The 21,428-nt window shown below is 49.4% G+C and overlaps 1 protein-coding gene across 4 annotated transcripts in view; it reads right to left on the minus strand.

Annotated features, from left to right (window-relative positions):
• Positions 1-1,943: 1,943 nt before the first annotated feature.
• The window catches only part of POLA2 (DNA polymerase alpha 2, accessory subunit), a 31,393-nt gene continuing 11,908 nt past the window's right edge, over positions 1,944-21,428 (minus strand). For 2 of the 4 annotated variants that reach the window (XM_064287809.1, XM_064287812.1), the window contains 14 exons: positions 20,304-20,410; positions 18,095-18,288; positions 17,369-17,457; positions 14,874-15,029; positions 14,275-14,337; positions 13,264-13,306; positions 10,316-10,440; positions 9,634-9,672; positions 8,824-8,897; positions 5,401-5,509; positions 5,021-5,127; positions 3,732-3,791; positions 3,346-3,472; positions 1,944-2,418 (listed from right to left, as the gene is read on the minus strand). In XM_064287809.1, coding sequence (XP_064143879.1) covers positions 2,269-2,418; positions 3,346-3,472; positions 3,732-3,791; positions 5,021-5,127; positions 5,401-5,509; positions 8,824-8,897; positions 9,634-9,672; positions 10,316-10,440; positions 13,264-13,306; positions 14,275-14,337; positions 14,874-15,029; positions 17,369-17,457; positions 18,095-18,288; positions 20,304-20,410 — 1,443 coding nt within the window. In that variant the 3' untranslated portion in view covers positions 1,944-2,268. The remainder of the gene's footprint in view (positions 2,419-3,345; positions 3,473-3,731; positions 3,792-5,020; positions 5,128-5,400; positions 5,510-8,823; positions 8,898-9,633; positions 9,673-10,315; positions 10,441-13,263; positions 13,307-14,274; positions 14,338-14,873; positions 15,030-17,368; positions 17,458-18,094; positions 18,289-20,303; positions 20,411-21,428) is intronic. The other 2 variants (XM_064287811.1, XM_064287810.1) reach the window with 2 other exon arrangements.

Here is a 21,428-nt window from a genome sequence, read left to right on the forward strand (position 1 = left end):
CTGACCCTCCCAGGCCTGAATTCTAAAGGGCAGCCACACAAGGGATCAAGCGAGGAGGGGGCCAGGAGGAAGCAGCCACCCTGCCAGGCCAGGGGGCACCGAGGGGTGGAGGGCAAACCTTGGGCAAGAGTGCAAGGACTTTGTTTCCCTCACAAGTCTGCCTCACCCTTGGACTTCTGTCTCAAGGGCACGGGGTGTGACAATGACCAAGGGGAGATTCTACTGAAGGGGGCTCTGAGGTAACACCTCAGGCAGGGATGGTCCCCAGACTCCAGGCCCAATCCCGCCTCCTCAGCAGTGGGTGCCATCACCAAGGCCTCCCTCCCAGGGTGTGAGCCCTGAAGCGGCAGGGACCTAGGTCCCTTCAGGAGCAGGAAGCAGATGACACAGCTGGAGAGGAATTTTGGAAGAATCAGCCTGTAGTCACTTGGCACCGATTCGCTGACAAGAGCAAAAAGGAACCGTCTGGTGGCAGAGGGGGCTCGTCTGGCAGCCTGGCCCTCTCTGGGGTTCGCATTCTGCTTTCTTTTAGTTTGAATTCTGAACGTGTAGCTGGCCCTCCTGTGGCATTTCCAATAGTCACTGGTATCCAGGCAATGGGGCGCTGGGCTCCCATTCTTTCCCGGCTCTGCTCCAGGCTTGGTGGCAGCAGGGGAGGGGGGCCTGTCCCCCTTCCTCCCTTTGCAAACCTCCCCCACCAGGAGGCACACCTGTCCTTCCTCCTGTAGTCACCCCCATCCACAGGGCTCTGGATCTTCCTGAATCTCATTGAGGTCCAAGAACAGGGGCTCTAGGCCTTGCCAAGTGGGGACCAGGATGTTGCCTTCCCCACAAGGCTTGGGGCAATGGGAACAGCATTGTCCTGTACCGCAGCTCCCTAAAGAGCCACGTGTGGGCTCCCCCATAAGGGCTAGGAGATCTGTAGCCCTGAGCCTGGTTTATCTGGCTGGAGGGCTGTGAGTTAGTCTCCCAGGCATGGGCTTGCCAAGGCGGGGCGGGCTCCGAGCTGATACTGAGCTTGGTGGAAATACATACAAGTGATGTTCTTGAACAGGGGCAACCGCATCAGGCTGTGAAGAGGGCCTGGGCTCCACAATGCTGCCCCTTGGATGAGGCTAGAGGCTTCCGAGAGCCACAGCTGGAGGAGGAGGGAAAATCCTGCCACATTGGGGCTTGTTTCTAATTCTTGTCTTGATAAGGAGGCAGCTATAAAACGAGTGAAACAAAACAGCAGCTCCTGAGGCTTCGAAACGGAGACCAGTTTGACCCAGCCCTGGTCAGATTCCATTTCACCATCAAAGAGGTGGGGGCTGGGTGGGCAAAGTTTAAGAACTGTTTGGTCACCTATTTATCTCTATTAAGGGCACACACGTCAGCAATTCACTACTTCCTCGAGCCAAGAGCTGGGGTTTCCTGGTCTTGGCTCCAGCATGTGCAGCAGGAGAGCCTCCAGCTTAGGGCAGAAACCCACTCCACGTTCAGGGACAGGCTATTTCCAAGATGCCAGCATATATGGAATTGGGACGTGTTGGGAACCCCGGAAGGCGTCCTAGCCAAGTGTTCTGGGTTACAGTCAAGCTGCAAGCTGCCAAGCGACTTGGAATCCAGTTTTGGAATAGTTCCGTGAGGCCGCCCCTCCAGATGGAGGGGTCAGGCCGGGATCACGGCATGCATGTGGGGGCCACGCAGGGAGGCTGGGCTCGCGGCCAACGGCTAGCTCTGCAGCCCCAGCCCCTCGGCCTGGGGGCCCAGCACACCTCCTGGGCAGATAGCATCTGCTCCTTGGAGCGGTCTTAGGAGCGTGAGGTAGTGATGGGACCAAGGGAGTTCCCAGGGGCTGACAGAAACCCAGCGTGACTGGCGCTCTGTCTTCTCTGGGCATAGGTCAAGTAGGGAACATTCTTTGTTAACTACCAGGAAGAAGAAAGAATTAACCCTAGGAGTTACACTCAGAATTTATTTTTATTAGTCCAAAAGTCATAAACAAAATCACAAAGCCTTCTTGCCCTTTCTGAGCATGCTGGATCCATGTCAGCTCCCTCTGGACACCACGTAGCCATTAAGAAACAACTGATTTCCTCCAGAGCTGCTCACCTCGGCGCCAGAGTCCAGCTGTACAAGGTCTTCCCATGGGGCCCAGCCCTGAAGCCTTGCTCCACAGCTGGCTGCCTCCCTCTCCTCCCCTGTCCACAAGTTTGGACGTGCCAACTCCTGGGGGCTCGGACATCCGTAAGGGCTCTGCACCATGAGGTGACAAAGGCCAGACCCTCAGATCCTGACCACCTGGGCGGCGATACACGGACTCTGCCTCCCCTCGTTGCCCACAGGCTGTCTCCTGAGGTAGAGTCGGCCAAAGGTGCCTCCCACCTGCCCTTTGGTGAGGCGCCCGGGATTCACACAGACACAGCCGAGGATGTCCTGGGGAGAGGAAGGAAAAAGGCCAAAATTAACTAGGATAAAGGTGAAAACTCAAACAGGCTCTTCTGAATGGAAACAAAGGCAAACAAACACATTTTAAGTCAAATATGCTAACGTGACTGGAACAGTCTGAATTCCTCTTGAGACTCTGGAATAGAATAAAGAGTGAGGTGAGCCGGCGGGAGGACAGTTAGCTCCCAGGCTTGGAGGCAAGCCTGATCTAGCTGTTTATTGTTTTCTAATGTGCAAAATGACTGGAGGCGGGCTGTGTCTAGTTCTGAGAGAGGGGGGCTGGTCCAGGTGAAACCCTGCACCTCATCCCAAGCGGTGGGGCCTTGGGGTGGAGAAGGGGTAGTATGTGAGATCAGAATAACCCCGGAGCTTCTTCAGAGTGGGTAAGGGCTATGTGGAATGTTCCCAAGGTCACCCTGACACAGCTCTGCGTAAGGGCCATTATTTGAGGGCCTTGCTACTCACTACTCATAGCGATCCTACAGGTCACAATAGAATTGCCCCATAGAGTTTTCAAGAGGCGTTCTGGTGGATTCGAACTGCCGACCTTTTGGTTAGCAGCCACAGCATTTAACCACTACGCCACCAGGGTTTCCAATATAGGGTTGCTATGAGTAGGAATCAGCTCGATGCCAACGGGTTTAGTTTTTGGTTTTTACCTGGGCACCCAAGGCTGGGCTGACTCAGCACGGCCCTCTGGGGAGAGAGGGCAGTGGGCAGTTCGTTCAAGCATTTTACCGACAGATTTGTCTTCTAGTCCCACCCCCTTCCAAAGAAACAGGGTCTCAGTGCTGGGCTAAGAAGGCACTGTTTTCATCAGGAGACCTGTGAAGAGTGAGCACTGGGCGATCTAGAATGAACAGCCAGAGACTGGTTCTTTGTTCCTGAAAAAATGTAGGTTGAGTTCAAGCCTACCTTCACAAAATACCTCAGCTCCGATGGGATTATGAAGACATCTGGGGTGACAGGCAACTGGGCATAGGCATAGAAGTTCTCATAGTCGATGGCCATGTCTTCCTGGGGAGGGTACAGTGGGTAGTAGCTACAGAGACAGAAATAGTTAAAGGGTCAGCAGCAGGTGACTTGGGGATAGCCCCCCCAGATACCCTTGATGTCACTTGTTTCCAATAGGCTATTTTTTTCCTCTCTTTCTGTTTGGGGGGACAGAAGGCAGGCCTATCATCACGGGGTGACGTTCTCTGGCAGTGGCCTGGTGAAGGCGCCTACAACCACGTTGGTCATAGCTCTGTGACCCCAAGGCCCTCTCTCCATGGCCAGGCAACCCCAACAAGGGAGCTCACCTCCTCTGGGTCAGAACGTGCTTGAGTATGCGGCTGAATCTGTCTGAGGTTCCAGAAGAACTGAGGGAGGAAGACAAGCAAGAAAAGGAACACAGAACCTCATTTTTCAGCTCTTGCTTCTTTTCAGGGAGGACCAAAGGAATTAATAAACTCGACAGAAGCTGACTGGACAAGGCACAGCAACAAGAGAACACCTCTGGGGAAGTTACAGGCCCTCCCACCAGTCTCTCTGCTCCCACAGGAAAAGGGAGGCGGGAATGCTGGGCTGAGAAAGGACAGAGCAGGAGTCCCTTGTAATCAAGATCAAGGAAGGCCATTAGCCAGCCCATAGTGTACAAAAGAATGCAGTCTGCACCACCAGGAGGCAAGCATGCAGCTGGTGACCCTGCCTCAGACCTCAGCCAACAACACACACTCATCTCGCTTAACACATGAACTGCTCCAGCTGGTCCTTCCCCTCCACCACGGGCTGGAAGAATTGAACTGCTGAGTCTCAACTCAGCTGCTCAGTCTCAACTCAACAGCTGAGTCTCAACTGAACAGATGTGGCTAGGTCTGAGTCTCTGCAGAACTACCTTCAGTTCTGGTAAGGGAGAAACCTTCCAAATGAACTCACAATCCATCCATCCTCCACAGAGGGACACACCACATTTGTTTAAGTCACACTTTTGGGGTGTGAAGAAAAGGGCAGTATAGGAGAAAATGTAGAGGAACCTGTATGTCTGCACCCACTCCTCACTTACCAATGTGGTTAAGTTCCAAAGACCAGGTTGTTATGTGAAAAAAGAGGATGACATCAAATCACAAAAATGGAGGATGACCACATCAGTACATAACTGCCAAACTACTGAGAATCACAGCCCAGCCAAGCTGATACATAACCTTAACCATACAGCCAGCACTATTCTTGTCTCGCACCTTGGTGTTCGTCACTGCCACATGTGTGTCATTATTGCGTGAAATAGTTGGACAGATTTACTATTGTCATAAATGCGAAATGTCATATAATGAGAAAGTAGATAAGTGAGGAATAGGTGGATACATTAAGGGTGAAGACAGAACAGATGTGGTTCTTTGGAGTCCTACACACTGTATAAACCAGAGGTGATAAAAATAAAGCATCCAACCACTCCTCTTGGGTACAGGGGACCACAAACAGCTAACGGGTTTGGCATAAAGTGCTGCTGGTCACGACTTGGTCAAGCAGTCCCTTGATATTCTTGGCCGAGCAAAGGACCGGGATACAGAGAGCCGGAGTCGTGCTTAGTGGGCTGGAGCGTGCTTCTTACCTACTAATTTCCTCGGACCCCATGTGGAACAGCAAGTCTGTGGACGTCAAGCCAAAGATCACTCCGTTTATGGAGAGGCTGCAGGGTTCAGACACGAACTGTACTCGCTACAATGAGAAGGGATTGAAATGAACATTTGCCCAGCAAACGTAGAAAGTTCTTCCCCATGAAAGTGGGGGCTCACCAAGGGCTGGGGAGGCCCACTGAAAGGGGAGACTGAGCCAACGCACAGCAAAATTAGGAACATATCTGCCTGTTCAAGAGAAGTTTAAGATACAGGCTGCATGCATGCCTGAAAAGGTGCCTCCACCCTCCACTTTGGGGACAGAGCCAGGTCATCGGAGGCACATCTTAATTCTGGCTGCCTGCTGGCCGAGTACCTCTTTGTCCTCTCTGGAGAGATCTGTGTAGCTGAAAGGTGGCTGTGGGTACACAGGCTCATGGTGCACATCTCTCAACGATGGGACAAACACGAGGTGGGAGCCAGAGCTAGTTTGTCAGAAAACAAACAGAAGAGGGAGAAATGTGAGCACCCTTGAGTTAGAACAGCTGGGCAACAGCCTTACAATGTCAGAAGTTGGACAAAGCAAGACTGTACCTCCAGGAAGACTTCTGGAATTGGACAATTGTATGAAGAAAAATAAGGAGCCCTGGTGGTGCAGTGGTAAAGTGCTCGACTGCTAACCGAAAGGTCGGCGGTTCAAGCCCACCAGCTGCTTGGCAGGACAAAGATGTGGCAGTCTGCTTCTGTAAAGATGACAGTCACGGTAACCCAGTTCTACTCTATCCTATAGTGTCACTATGAGTTGGAATCCCTGACAGCAACGGGATGAGGAAAGATGTCACCTTCCACAGGATGCTGCGAATGGAAGGCGATTTGTTCTAATTTGCATACATCCAGCTCGCCAAGGCTTAGATTGCTCGAGACACAGTCTCAGTGCTTGGAGTGGCGGAGAGGAAACAGAGCTAGAAAGAAAGGGGTTGGCTCAAAGCATCGCAGCCTCAGCCAAATGTGAAACCAGTGCTCTGGCTCCTCACTGTCTGATGGATGTTATTTACCGGCATCTCAGTGATCTCCCGACACACAGCTCCATAATGCGAGAGCCACACTGGGTCCTCCTTCCTAGGGAGAATCCAGGTGTGCGCCTCAGATCCTGACACACCTTTGGTACTTAGAAGATCAACTCGAAGCCTCTTGGCCAGACAAATGCTGGGCCGTAATCACTGGACGATGCAGACACGAACATGCTCAGAGAGAGGGGACGCACACCACTAGCTTCTCAGCCCCTGCCTGCCACAGGGAATGGAGGCCCTTGGTATTCACTTCTCAGCAGATGTCTTGTGAAAATGAAACGTTTAACAGCGACAGTGAAAGCATGGATGACAGCAGATGTTGCCTCTGATGGAGGCAGAAGGAAACTCTCTAGGGTTACAACATATAAGTGAAGAAAGGAGCCGTAACTCTAGGGGCCAACTGTTCGTCTTCCTCAGCCACACAGAAGAGGAAAGGAAAAAAAATCCCGTCTCCTTGGTTCCCTGAGCCGTCCTTTGCAGAGGGGCCCATTTAAAACCCACCAACAGCCCTCACCCTTCACCTCCAGCTCTCCTCCTTGCTTAAAAAAATTTTTTTAAATAATTTTTATTGTGCTTTAAGTGAAAGCTTACAAATCAAGTCAGTCTCTCACACAAAAACTTATATACACCTTGCTAAAAAAAACCAAAAAACTTGTTTTTGCTTTTTTTTTGCTACATACTCCTAATTGCTCTCTCCCTAACGAGACAGCCTGCTCCCTCCGCTTAAAATGTTTTGACCTTCCCAGGCTCAGGTGCCCTAGCCACCTGTCACACGTGACAGAGATGCTGGTGGTTGTCATCACACTTATTCACTTGCTTGTAGTGTCAGCTTCAAGTGTGAACCAAGGCTTCCGCAACAGAAGATCAGAAGCTGGAGACCAAAGGTACTTGGCGTATCAGCTACGTTTCGCTTGGCACTGACGTTCCCATTAGGAAGGGTCCTAATTATCCAAGTGCACCCATCCGTGCTGGAGTCTGATCAGCTGGCCAGTGGGCACTTCACGGGGTTAATCTGCGCCCCAAATCCCAAGGGCTCCTGCTTTATGATGAACGCAGAGGGCTGGGGTGCAGGAGGCTGCTGAGGAGACCCAATTGCTATAGGCACCGGGGATGCAACAGTTAAAAAGAGCAAACAGCCCTCCTGCTTATGGTTATAAACCGGCTGTAGAGGGAGGGATCAGAAGGAAAATTCCAACTATGCTTAGCATTGCACAATTTCATACATCATGTGGGTGGGGCCTCAGCCGCTCCCCCCAGCAGGCTCTGCTCAGCGCCTGGGAGGGCGGGAACGCTGCCTCCCTGGTTCTGCCTTCTACTGTCTGCTCAGTTCTCTGCATTTCTGACCTCTCAGGAATAAAACATAAGTTCCCCAACTGAGGAACGTTTATGCGCTCTTTTTGGAAGGGTGCAGCAGCTCCCTCCCGCGTGGCATACACTGACCGCAGATGAAAGTGCCTGGTGGTGCTGGGCACTCGCCCCCAGCGTGACAATGTCTGGTTTGTTCTTTGTTTGCATCACTGCTGTCAATACCACACAGGATGAGGAGCCAAAAAACCTCTCAATCTCCAATCCAAAGCACCCAGCCCTGCCGCTACAACTCCTGCCTCTCCCGGAGGAGACCAGGGGCTGACAAGATAGGCTGCCACCCTGCTCCTGCTTTCCAAGTTTATTTCCCGAGGAGCTATAGGCTCTCTCCAGGACTGACGGACTCCTTCAGGGTCGCGGCAGACCTGGGAGACGTGGGGGAAGGCGAGGGAGGAAAGGGCAGACCCAGCCCCCTGTTACCACCCAGCCCAGTCCCCCAACTCTGGGGTAAGTTAGGGGGGATTCTCTTCCCTAGTCGCAGGGCCTTCTGTACACCCCACTGCCGGTACAAGAAGGTAGTATTACGCCTAATTGACTCTGAGATCAGTTCTCACAGCCAAAGGAAGGAAGATTATACATCTTGTTTTAAAAACTACCTTTGTAACAGACTTGTTTTTGAAAGCTTAGCCTCAGAAATGTTTGCTTTTTGTGGGCTCAGCTACAGGCAAGCAAATCCCACGAGGGGAAGCTCTATCACCTCGACCAATGTCTTCCATACTTGGGCGTTGGAGGAGCAGCGGGGGAATGGAGGATGTCAGCTTCCGGAACAACTTTCTATTCTGGCTGTGGGTACTTCCTGGACAGCGACTTGTCTACCAGATTAGAACTGCATGTCTCTGTCATCGCTGATGTGACCTCTCACAGCTCCTTCCATTTGGCAGATGGCAGGGATTCAAGGGCCCCCACCCTCATTGACCATCGCTGGCTCTGGCCTAACACAGGGAAGCCCTGGCGGAGGGGAAGAACCTGGACTCACCCCCAACCCATCACTCACACCACGAGAAGTTTAGTTCCTCAGGGATTTTTCTGTGTAAGGCACCAAACACTTGTTAGACTCCTCCTGGGAAGATTCCCATGGAGTATGAGTTTATGCAAAAGGGAGTGAGAAAAGGAAGGAAGGAAAGAGCAAGGGGAGAGCGAGAGTTGATGTGGCCTTTCAAGTGTGTTTATCTTTGTGTTTTACAAAGATGCCTCTTGACTTGGCGTCTGTGCACTTGTAGGTCAAGAGTTCTATTTGATTTCTGTAGTTCAAAAGGATGGAAAGGATGGAACTATCATTACTTTTGAACAGCCTCGGTTTCTTAATAGGAATCCCCGGGAAAACCTATGAACTTAAGGTTCTGTGCAGCATTTTGAATTCTCACCTTCTTGTCCCCTCAATAATTGTGCGTAGACACTGCTTGAAAACATCTTCAAATGAACTTGTGAGCAGACAGTTCTGTAGAAAGGAAAGGAGACACATTTAGAGAAAAGATGTTTGGCATTTCTTCTCTTGTCTAACATTTGTCTACATGACTCTCAGGTGCCAGCTGTTGAGCTAGGAGCTGAAAGGGACACCAAGATGAAGACAACATGGTCCATTCTCAGGAACTGAGTCGAGTCAGGGGCAGGAGATGGGGGTTGGGGGTAGAATAAATCACTCTGAATGTAAGTTAGGAGAGAGACGAAAAAAAAGGATTTTGAAATCTTTTCCATGGAAGGTAAAGCAGCCTGAGACAAAGGACAGGAGGCATCAACTCCACCCTGGGATGGCGCACAAAGGGCCATTTGTGTTTTATGCATCAAAAGACTGCAAGACATAATGTGAGTAACTGAGCTGAGGGTAGCAGCCAAGAAAGGTACTTTCACAAGCACAGCTCCGTGACCCATGAACACCTACATCTGTGCGAGTGCTCATGTGCCTTCGTGTCATGTGCCACAAATGGAGGGACGCTAGGACGGATATATGTATATTCCCTTCCCTCAGCTTCCAGGCAGCCTTGTGTTCCGGTGATACGACCCCTCAAACTCACTATCTCTATAAACGTGCCCCGACACAGTGTGTTCTGGTCTGCCACGGGGACTGATTTGGTTTGTCACAGATGCAGGGACAAACTCCAAAAATAACGGTAACAGTGAGGGCTCAACTGAAGGCAAGAAGTGCACAGTCCTGCCCAGCCACCTGAGCCGCTTACCTCCACCTGCTCATGCTTGGCATCTAGGAAAGGTCCAAACTGCAAAGGAGCCAGAGGGGGAGAAACAAAGGTGTCAAAGAGCAAATCAGAACCAGACGTGTTTGCGAACACTTTCAGAGAACCTCTTCAGCAGTTCCTGCGCAGAGCCCATCCGTCCCTCCTAGGCTGCCTGCAGAGCCTGGGGCCAGTTAGCAGATGGCGATGGGGAACTGGAGGAGGAGGAGTGCCGAACTGAGCTCACAGACGGGAGAACATGAGCCTTGGGTGGAGGGAGGCCACCAGAGTCCCATAACAAGTGCTGCGATTGGCGCTGCTACCATAGGGGGCCTTTTACCAACTTTCCACACCTAGCAAGGGAAGCCTACCACCATGCTAACAGCTGTGCTCTGAACTCCAAAACTAACATCAGTTCAGAAGATGGAGCAACAAGACAGGGGTAAGAACCCTGGGAAATCAAGGCAGGAAACGGAAAAGTTGGGCTCTTATAGTCCACGAATGCCTGGTGATCACACACACCTCTCCAAAGACACAGACTAAGAATGAAAATGTATTTTTAAAAAGGAGGCAAGACAGACATGCTTCCTAGAAGTCTAGAACTACATCGGAGACTGCTTCCTAAGTGGTCTCCCCCGTTTCTGATGGGCGCCGCTGTGAGCGAGGCCGCCCCCGCAGGGCCTCCTACCAGAATGCAGACGTCTGGCCGATCGTAGTTGATGACGGTGACCAGGTCCAGCAGGGGGTCATACGTGATGCTGTCAGAGGTGGTGTAGGGCCCACAGGCAACCAGGACCATTTTTTGCTCAAAATCTAAGACAGAAAGGATTGCAAGGTCTTGACCAGAAGATGGAAACCCTGGTGGTATAGTGGCTAAGTGCTATGGCTGCTAATCAAAAGGTCAGCAGTTCAAATCCACCAGGTGCTCCCTGGAAACCTTATGGGGCAGTTCTACTCTGTCCTTTAGGGTCGCTATGAGTCGGAATTGACTCAACGGCAACCGGTTTTTTTTGATGGGACTAGAAGATGACCGATAGCAGGATGGTGGGAGAAGGGAGAATAAAACACCACTGAATTCCATTTACTGAGAACCTCCTCATGTTGTACAGCTCTGGGAGTCAAAGACGAGTAAGACCTCATTCTTGCCTGCAAAGAATATTCCATCAGGTGGCAGAGACAGGCAGCAGTGCAAATAATCACACCATGTGAAGGGCTGCGTCCCTTCTGGGGACTCTAGTGAGGATCTGTTTGCTTTTTTGTGTCTCTTTTCTAGCTTCCAGAGGCTGGTTAGAAGTCCCTGGGTGGAGCAAATGGTTAAGCACTTACTAATTGAAAGGTTCGCAGTTCAAACACACCCTGGTGAATTCCTTGCAGGAGATCACAGCTTTGCAAGCCCTCCGGTTCTACTCTGTGCACAAGGGGTCACCAGGAGCCAGAACCCACTCGACAGCAATTGACAACAACGACAGAGGCCGGCTGCATTCCTGGGCTCCTGGCTCCATTCACAGCCAGCCAACCCGGCCTCTTCCAGTCTTCTCCTCTCTGCTCTGACCCCCCACCTTGCTCTTTAAGGGCCCTTGTGATGATATAGGAGCCCTGGTGGCACAGTGGTTAAGCGCTGGGCCGGTGGTTTGAGCCTACCAGCCACTCCACTGGAGGAAGATGTGGCAGTCTGCTTTTGTAAAGATTATAGCTTTGGAAACCCTTCTGGGTAGTTCTTCTCTGTCGTGTAGTGTCACTATGCGTTGGAAACAACTCGACAGCAACAGGTTTGTTTTTGTTTTTGTGATGACTTTTGGCCTACCCAAATAACCCAGGACAATCTCCCCATTTCAAGATCCTGCACTTCATCATAGCTGCCGAGTCCCTTTTGCCAGGTAAGGTCACATATTCACAGGTTCTGGGTATGGGGGGGCATCACATAGCCCACCACAGCGGTAGCCCCATTATTGAGATGGAGAATTCAAGGGGCAGATGAGACTTCTGGGGGAAGTGGACAGGGGGCAGCCGTAAGTTCAGTTCTGAGGAGTCTGCAGGATACGTAAGCACGAAAACAGTAAGTGCCTGAAGGGCAGGGTCCACCGCCTATTCTCTGTCTCCGTGAGGCCCTAGCTTACTGCTCCACACACAACATGTTTGTTAACAGCCTGTTAAACCTCATGCCAAAGCCTCCCAGGCATATAGCACTGGCCCTCAGCATCTTAGCCACGTTGCTCTTCAATACCGGAAGCCAATCGAATGCCACCATGCCACCCTTGCCCCCACAAACACATTTGCTGACAGGACGCACAACGTCACAAAACTCCTGATTTCATGCCCTATTCCAAAATGGCCTCACACGCTATTCATGTGTATGCGCTGTTGACAAAATCCTCAATATTGGTCTACTTTGCTTACAAAAATGCTTGCGGATACTTTGAAGTTAAGTTTGTTAAAGTTTTGGGGGGCCTCTCCCCCATCTAGATTAGTTACCAAATCGTTCTAGGCTTTCGCAGAAACTCTTCTTTTCTAATCAATGTTTTATCTTGGAATAACTTTAGGATTGTCGAAAGGCTGCAAGACAGCACAGAGTTCCTGTGTGCCTTTCGCCCAGTTCCCCTAACGCTCACATCTTACACAGCCACAGTTGTTGGCTGCCCTCACGCTGGCCCGATTCTGGAGTGACCCCGTGCACAACCCAACGAAGCGTTGCCCAGTCCTGTGCCGTCCCCACGACTGGCTGCGGACTGGACCACTGTGATCCACGGGGTTTTCAGAAGCGGATCACCAGGCCTTTCCTCCTACTCTTAGCCTGGAAGCTCCACTGAAGTCTGTTCAGCATCGCAACAACACGCAGACCTCTGCCAACAGACAGGTGGTGACTGTGCACGAGGTGTGCTGGCCGGAAGTCGAACCCACGACCCACGCACGGAAGGTGCGAATTCTACCATTTGGTCAAAAGTAAGGAACGAACACTGGTACCTTACTGTTAACTAAACACCTGACTTTATTTGCATGACACCAGTTTTTCCACTGATGTTCTTTTCTCCCCTCCAGGATCCAAACCAAGATAACACACTGCATTTTGAGAAATTCATTTTTAAACTGCTTATATTTTTTCCTTCTCAAAGCAACCTGCAAATACCTGCTAAATCTTCATCTTTAAATGACACACTCTGCGTCATCAGACCCAGGTGACCAAACTAACGAAGCCCACCAGGCTTAGACCATGGCTGTCTGACAAGGGCCTGCAGAACCACCAGGCTCAGACCATGGCTGTCTGACAAGGGCCTGCGGAACCACCAGGCTCAGACCATGGCTGTCCGACAAGGGCCTGCAGAACCACCAGGCTGAGACTCGTGGCCGTCTGACAAGGGCCTGCGGAACCACCAGGCTGAGACCCGTGGCCGTCTGACAAGGGCCTGCGGAACCACCGGGCTCAGACCGTGGCTGTCTGACAAGGGCCTGTGGAACCACCCGTCCAGCCGTGGCCTTGCTGCTCTCATCAGCTTGTGCGGCTCTCTCAGGGCCTGACCTCCACTACTCTGCCATGTTGCTCTGAACAGCTTGCACAGCTTTCTCAGGGCCTGAGAGCCACATTCCTGGACCCTTGTCCACAACCCTCAAGGCTGGCACAATTTTGGAACCCAAACTCACCTCCATCTTCTTCCGTGGGCTGATGAAAAGGAAGCGGCACGCCCTTAACAACAGAAGGAAGTAAAGTTATACTGAGATCTGGTTCCACACAGTGCCCTGGGTGAGGCGGGTAGGCATTGCCCTGCATGGGAGGTGGTGGGGCATGGGATGGGGGTTTTGCAGGTGGGCGGTGGGAGATGGCGGGGAACGGAGGGGTACAGAGGGGAGCAGCAGCCTGTGTCTTGCTCACTGGCACTAAAGGCCCATACAGCTGATGGTACCTGCCATTTTTCTACACTGCTGAGTGGCAAGGAAGCACAGGTAACGAGAGGTGACTGTTTCTGCTGTACGTCACTAAGTTGGTTTCGATGCATAACAACCCCACATGAGAGCAGAACTGCCCCATAGGGTCTCTTAGGCTGTATTCTCTACAGAAACAGATAACCAGGCCTTTCTTCCTCGGAGTTGCCGGGTAGGTTCGAACCACCAACCTTTTGATTTGCAGCTAAATGCTTAACTGTTGAGTCACCAGGGCTCCTTGAGAGGTTACTACTATTCTCTTACAAAACACCCAGCAAAAAGTGGGAACAAGACAGATGCCTGGAGTATCAGTATGCTCCTAGGCAAGGCTGGGAGGGAAGAGCGGCTGCTAGTTTTCCTTGTGCTCTGAAAATCTTGGATTATTGCCTAGAGCAGGGCTGGTGCACTACAGCCTATGGGCCACATCTGGCTGCAGTCCGTTTTTGTAAATAAAGTTTTATTGGAATGCAGCCACACTCATTGTTGGGTTGTCTATGGCTGCTTTCGTGCTACAATGGCACAGCTGAGACACTGTGACAAAGACCACTGACTCACAGAGACTAAAAATTTACCGCCTGGTCCTTTCAGAAAGAATGTGCTAACCCTTGGCGTAGAAGTAAAGCCAACAAACAAACAGGCTCTTACAAAGGACCCGTTTCTGTGACAGATAGGACTGCCCATCCCGTGTTCAGAGTCAACCAGGAAGGGAAGGTGGGAAGGCCAATGGAGTACCTCATACAGCTTGGTGGCGATGAGTTTTCTACCAGTGCTGTTGATTCCTTCCATAATTACAACCTGAAAGACAAGAAGCAAAACAGGACTGTAAAGCTGGCAGATAAACAAGAGGTCTGGAATTAATTATTGTGATGTAGTTAAAACTACCGTCCAGCAACTCTCATTTTCTAAAATTGTAAACGTGGGGGCTTCCTTCTGGAAAACAAACTAAGGGAGTCCTATTAGTGCTAATAATTATGCTCCACACGAATGATCTAATTTTCCCAACAATCCAATGAGGTAAGAATTATTATTCCCATTTTACAGATGCGAGCACCACAGCTTAGAGAGGTTCAGTAACCTGCCATAATCACAAGACTTGGGTGAAGCTGGAATTCAAACCTAGGCAGTCTGATCCCAGAGCCATGGTTTGGAGCACACAGGCAGTGGAAGGACTGAATCCCCACATGGCATCCACCCTCGGTCTCGCGCACCAGCCAGCATGCCTGACTGCGTCACGCAGCGAAGTGGAGGAGCAGCTGCCTCGCGAGGAAATGCGCCCTGCTCCAGCGTGTAAATCGCATACCCGCAGCCCGAGGCTGTACCTCCAGTCTTACCTGTCCAGGAAACAGAGAATATTCTTTAAGCTCAGATAAATCCACCGGGATTTGAGCCCCTGAGGAGTGTTCCCGGTCTCCCTCAAGAATCACGGACTTGTTGTTCAGCTTTCCATTGCTATCACAGCCGATCTGGCCCAGCAGAGTGACGGGCTCCTGTGGAAGGAGGGGTAACTTAAGAACGGCTGTCTCTGGAAAAGGAGCTCAAAATCTGAAGTCCACAGGGTGACTGCAAAACAAACCCCGAACAACAGTAAACCCTTTCTGGGACAGCATTTGACCTTGAGATGACTCAGCGTCTCATCACTGACTCTCAGGGTTGGAAGAACTTTTGTTTTTTTTCTATTGTGCTTTAGGTCAAAGTTTACAGCTCAAGTTAATTTCTCATCTAAAAATTTAGACATGTATTTTTTTGTGACATTGATTGCAATCCCCACAATGTGACACCACACTCTCCCTTTCCACCCTGGGTTCCAAGTGTCTACTTGACCAGTTTCTGTCCCTTCCTGCCTTTACATCCTGCTTTTGGTCAGGAGCTGCCTATGTGGTCTCAGATAGCTTCTTTTTTTTAATGTGCTTTAAGTGAAAGTTTACAATTCAAGTCAGTTTCTCATGCAAAAACTTATACACACATTGTTATGTGACCCCAGTTGCTCTCCCTACCATGTGACAGCTCACTCCTCCTCTCCACCCTGTATTTACTGTGTCCATTCAATCAGCTCCTGTCCCACTCTGCCTTCTCATCTCACCTCCAGACAGAAGCCGCCCACTTAGTCTCATGTGTCTACTTGAGCTAAGCACAGTCCTCACCAGTATCATTTTATGTCTTATAGTCCAGTCTAATCTTTGTCTGAAGAGTTGGCTTCGAGAATGGTTTTCGTTTTGGGCTAACAGAGTCTGGGGGCCATGACCTCTGGGGTCTCTCCAGTCTCAGTCAGACCATTAAGTCTGGTCTTTTTACTAGACTTTGAGGTCTGTAGCCCACTTTTCCCTGGTCTAGGATATCTTAATGAACTAAGAAGCACATTCCTCACATGCATTATTTTTTGTTTTATAGTCCTGTCTAATCTTTGTCTGAAGAGTGGGCTTTGGGAATGGTTTCAGTTCTGGGTTAACAGAGCATCCGGGGGCCATAGCTTTGGGGGTTCCTCCAGTCTGTCAGACCATTAAGTCTGATTTTTCACATGAATTTGAATTCTGTTCTACATTTTTCTCCTGCTCTATCCGGGACTCTGTTGTGCTCCCTGTCAGTGTGGCCATTAGTGGTAGCCAGGCACCATCTAGTTCTGGTCTCAGGCCGGTGGAGTCTCCGGTTCATTTGGTCCTTTAGCCCCTTGGGCTAGTATTTTCCTGTGTCCTTGGTTTTCTTTATTGGAAGAACTCTTGAAGGACATTGAGGTCCCCACCCGCCTGATGCTTGGGCATCTCTAGTCAAGAGGAACATGCCTCTGACCCCCAAGGCCACCTACTGCAGCTAGAACTGTTCATAATAGCTAACCTTTATTGAGCTTACACAACAACACACACTGCTATAAAGGCTTACATGTATTAACTCATTTCATCCTTACAACAACCCTGAGGTGGATACTATTATTGTGCCCATTTTACAGAGGAGTAAAAACGAGCAACAGAGAGGTTAGATAATTTAGTCAAGGTCAAACAGTGGGTGGAGCCTGGGTTTAAAGCCCAAAAGTTTGGCTCCAGAGCCATATCCTTACCCGTACACTAAACTGCCTCTTAGCAGGAAGTTCTTTGTTAAATTGAGCTCAAATCTCTCTCCCTAGGGCTTCCGCTATCCTGTTCCCACTCTTGGGGCTAAACTGAGGAAGTCTAATCTTCTACACGACCATACATTCTTGCCTTCCCTTTATTAACCCTCCAAAACTTCCTTATATGACATGGTTTCACATATCTTCCCCAACTGGTCATTATTCTCTGAATGAAACATATGATTAGAGGTACCTTAAAGAATCTTCTAGAACTTATCTTTCCTTAGATTAAAAAATGTCCCAGAGAGGAAGTACTGTTATGTCTGCTGATTCAACTATGACATAAAGATAAGACTGGAAGCATTTGGTCTATATAACAAGAGGTTAAACTAGGGGAGGGACCCGAGTCACTTTCAATATAACAAGATTCTAGAAATCCTACCCTTACTGTTGTTCTGATATATTTAAATGTTTCTATTTGTGGGACACCCTCAGGGGGCCACCTGCCTCACCACAACTTCTATCACTAAGGGGAACAAGGCCTTCAATTTTTGTTCACGTGCAAGACCCTATTCCAAATGCAGAGAACAACCATCTCTCGTCATAAAACCAGAAGGCACTTATAGGTCTCTCTTCAAAGGACTCATTTTGCCAAATTCGATTGAGATAGAGGTTCTAGCTAGAATGTACCTAAGAGGTGAAAAAGGAAGCAAGAATGACACCTTTTCACCATCAATGATTGAAAAGTACCTATCAGTTAGCGAGAACTATCAGAACAACTCTTACTTGTGCCGGTACTTGAACGGGAGTGAAAGCCTCAATCTTGTAGTGTTCCTTGAGTTCACTGCCAAGTTCTTCGACCTTACAGGTCAGAACTGAAATCCCAGAGGTTAAGAAAGTGCATTTATGAAACTTAATGTGCCAAGGAGAGAAAACACAGCCCACTGTAAAGGCGTAAAGTCAGTCATTTTACAGGAGCAGGAAGGGTATTTAGGACGTCTGGTCAATCAGCTCAGACTTCCTAAAGCCCTAGCCAGCTTTCTGCTATCAGGTCGCTGAATGTGGTCTCCCATTTGGCCCCAGGAGATCACGTGGCACAATTGCACCCCCACCCCCACACCCCCAGCCTTCCCTTTACTCGGGTCATCCCTGAGGTTTAGGGTTTTAGGGGAAGGAAAGCCCAGCCTGGGGAAGAGCCTCCAGTCTTCACAAGGAGGAAGCCATAAATGTCTTTATCTCTCAGTTGGGTCCTTTTCCACAGTTTGCGTTTTTGTTACTGGGAAATGGTTATGTGTTTTTCCTTTAGCAATATATTGCAAAGTGTTGTGGCTTGGGAGAATTACTAATGGTATCACTTCACGTTCCTATACTAATGGGGACATCTACACACTGATATGCTTAAAGGCAACCTTGTTCCACCAGCACAGGTGAAGCTTTTTACTTTCTCCGAACCACCCCTCCCCAAGTAGTTTTATATCCATGAGGATTGTCAAAGGGAGGAAAACCAATCACCTTCTCGAATGTCAGAGAGCTTCTGAAACATAGATTTGTAGCTCTTGGTTAGCAGCTCTGGGCACCCCAAGACCTTCAAGCTGATGTTACCAGCCCCTCCTTTCCCAGACCAGGACACTCCCTGTGCCGAGCCAAAGAAGGTGACTACTTCTCCTCGGTTATTTCTCGAGTTGTATTTCTGCGAGGGAGTAGCACTGGTTGGAAGCAAAATCAGAAGAATATTACTGTGTTCCTATCTAAAGGGGGAGAGGAAAAAGTGAGGTTACCTTTTGGAAATGAGGATTAGAGAAAAGTCAAGTTGGTTTCACGTTTTGTAAATCGAATCAGCTTAATGGGGTCTGACATCTCTGTTTCTTTAAGGAATTTCAGGAATGAGAGGCTGAGGAACACCAGGCCAAGGAATACTAAACGTGTTTAGAGAAGTTTAGAGACAGGAACGTATTTACAAAGGTTGTTCCCGTGGCAGTAAACTAAAACCCAGGCTCTCTGAACTGATTAAAAAGCAGGTTTCAAGTACCACTTTCTTTCCTTTCCTCTTACGAATTTTTAACATTCGTTAGAACATCATCTGAGCCAAAAGTCGCTGAACATATACGAACCCTCACAATACCAGAGAAACAGTAAGATGGAGTTAAATGAAATTAATTAAATTTCCCCAGTGTCCATGGAGGAGAAGACGCAGTGAGTTAACAGCCAGCTGGGGAGCAAATATTCCCTTTCTCCAAAGCTCCACTGACAAGCGACGCTTCTCATTTCTCCTCACTGACTGGCCAATTACAGAATGTTGCCGATCTGCTCTGATGACAACACAACCCCAGCAGTGAGGTCTTGACTCCTTTGTCGTGGACATAACTCACAGACAGGTCTATTTATAACAGGCTTCATTAACTGCCCTGAAACTCTCCACGAACCACTTCTCCGTGGGGGCACCACTATACTTGGTGCCATCGTTCCTTCTTTGCAGAGAGGCTACAGAAAATGAGCTCAATTAATGATCCCTATCTCCAGTGTTGGCCTCTTCCTGAGTAATTCAGAAGTTACTTTCATAAATTACAAAACCAGTTTCTGATGTCAGCTTTATTAGCGTGCATTAGAAAATGACGAGCCAGCATATCACGACTGCTCTGGGCTCCTCCGTGCAAAACTCTGTGGCACATCCACTGTGGCAGACCCTTAAATGCAACAGGACGCTCACGGAGGTCAGGTGTAAAAAGATTTACAAGCTTCAAAGGATTGCAGGTTTCGAGAATGCGATTCTGTAATGGTGCTGGCACACCTATGAGAAGGGTCCCTCTATACTGAGTTTCAAAGATGTTCTTGTAAATCTAGAAAGCTCACTCCCCCAGAAGGGTGGAGAACTCCCCCAAGCAGCAGAACACATGAAGGTCAAAGTGTCCTTCAAAATTCAATGACAACTCACCCTGAGTAATTGTGGAGCTTGTGTCTCCTTTCTAAGGGGCAGAGTTAGGAAGCCTTAAGCTCTGGTTAGCCCAGGAGAAGCGACCCAAGGTAGAGGTAGGCTCCTGGCACCTAGTGTCTCCTGAATGGTTAACGTTCCCATCCCTGAGCCTCACCCTGATGAGGCGGCACTGAGAAACCCTTCTAGTCAGCATGTCATTTACGGATTTCAAAAAATCACATAAGATCTTGGTGGATTTATGTACAATGGGGCAGCAGGGATAAAACACCCATTAAGATAGTGTGGATTCACAGCGACAGGTAAACGCTCAGAAACTAGCTGTAACCTGGGCGAAGAACAATCCACACGTTACGCAACATTATGAACAAAGACAGGTGCCTTTCTCTTTAAAAAATAAATGCTCTCGATTTAAAAAAGGAAAGAAAAGAAACCCGGCGACACACAAACTAACAGAAGCAAGTGAAAACCTATTTGTCTCTACTGGTGAGACTCGTAAGACTCCTAGACTTCTGAACAGACAGGTTGTTTTCAAGGGAAGCTATCAGTTCCCGACCTAGGAAATGAGCCCTAGAAAAGTGAGTTTCCTTAATTACTGTATGAAGCAGTAATTTTCCACAGAGAAAGAGAAAGCAGGAGGGGACAGCACTTGGCCTCGAAGCCAGTGAGTGCCCTGCAGTGTGCTCACCCACCCACGTTAATCAGGGACTCTGTGGCGTCAGCCTCGGTCAGGTAACCAGGGAATGAGAAGGGAGGCTGCTGTGTGGTAACTGAGTAGATTATGAACTATACCTTGGAGAGAAGCTCGATGGCGAGAGAAGCTGATGGGGGCTACGGGTGGACACATTCCTTTTTGTCAGGGGGGTTTCTGGGGTGGTGATAGGTCGCTTCTGAGAACCCTAGGAACAAAACAGAAAAAAACAAAAACCCCAGTCACTTTAGACCCAAGTTGCTAATTACGTACAGTTTCTTAGGAAGGAAAGGGAGAATGAGGCCTAAATGAAGGGCATGAGATGGGGCTGGGTTGGTTCTCTTCTGCAGGCCCTGTCTTCCGAGTACAATCCCACACAGAAATCTTCCCAGTGTCCATCAGAACGCTGTCCCCATTCTGAAGGCATTTATGAAAGATGCAAACGTTTCTCAGAAAGGACAGCATTGGCGGGTAGCCTGCCCCATCAAGTCTTTCAGGCGTTCACTTTCTCCCACCTCTTTCCCTTAGCACAGATCTGAGCTTTGTGACACCTAGTGTTCTGACCTGCCTATATGCTTTCTGAGAAGGGATAGGACCATGTTGCTACGTATTTTGACAAAATCTACCACATTTTTTCTGAATTAAAGAAGGGAATGACTCCAGGCAGACAACATGGTTGGGTGCATGTCTGGAGAGTCCTTAGCAAATACCTCATGGACGGTCACTTCTGGTTTTTGTTTTGGTCATCAACAGGAATCTGAAGATACGCCCAGAATGAAACCCATAGTCCAGAGGCTGTTGTTCCCCTGCTCCCTCTGTCCTCTTCTCTCCCCACTCTCCCTGTCCCTTCCTTCCTCCGCTTCCGCTACACTGGTCTCCTTGCTATTCTTCAAACGTGTCAAAAGTGTTCTACCTCAGGGGCTTTGTACTTGCTCTTCCCTCTGCCTAGAACACTCTTCCTCCAGATATCTACACAGCTTATTCCCTTACTTACTTCATTCTCTTCTATGATCCCTCGTCAGACCCCGCCTAAAATAGCAAACCCTTCCTCTTCCCCTCATGTATCTTTTCTTCCCTTGTCTTTACAGGACTTATTACCACCAGACATGTTTTATTTTTACTTCTCTGTTTTTAGTCTGTCTCCACTCCACAGGGAAACCCTGGTGGCGTAGTGGTTAAGTGCTACAGCTGCTAACCAAAAGATCAGCAGTTCGAATCTACCAGGC

The sequence above is a fragment of the Loxodonta africana genome, chromosome 7, assembly GCF_030014295.1.
Source record: "Loxodonta africana isolate mLoxAfr1 chromosome 7, mLoxAfr1.hap2, whole genome shotgun sequence".
NCBI lineage: Eukaryota > Metazoa > Chordata > Mammalia > Proboscidea > Elephantidae > Loxodonta > Loxodonta africana.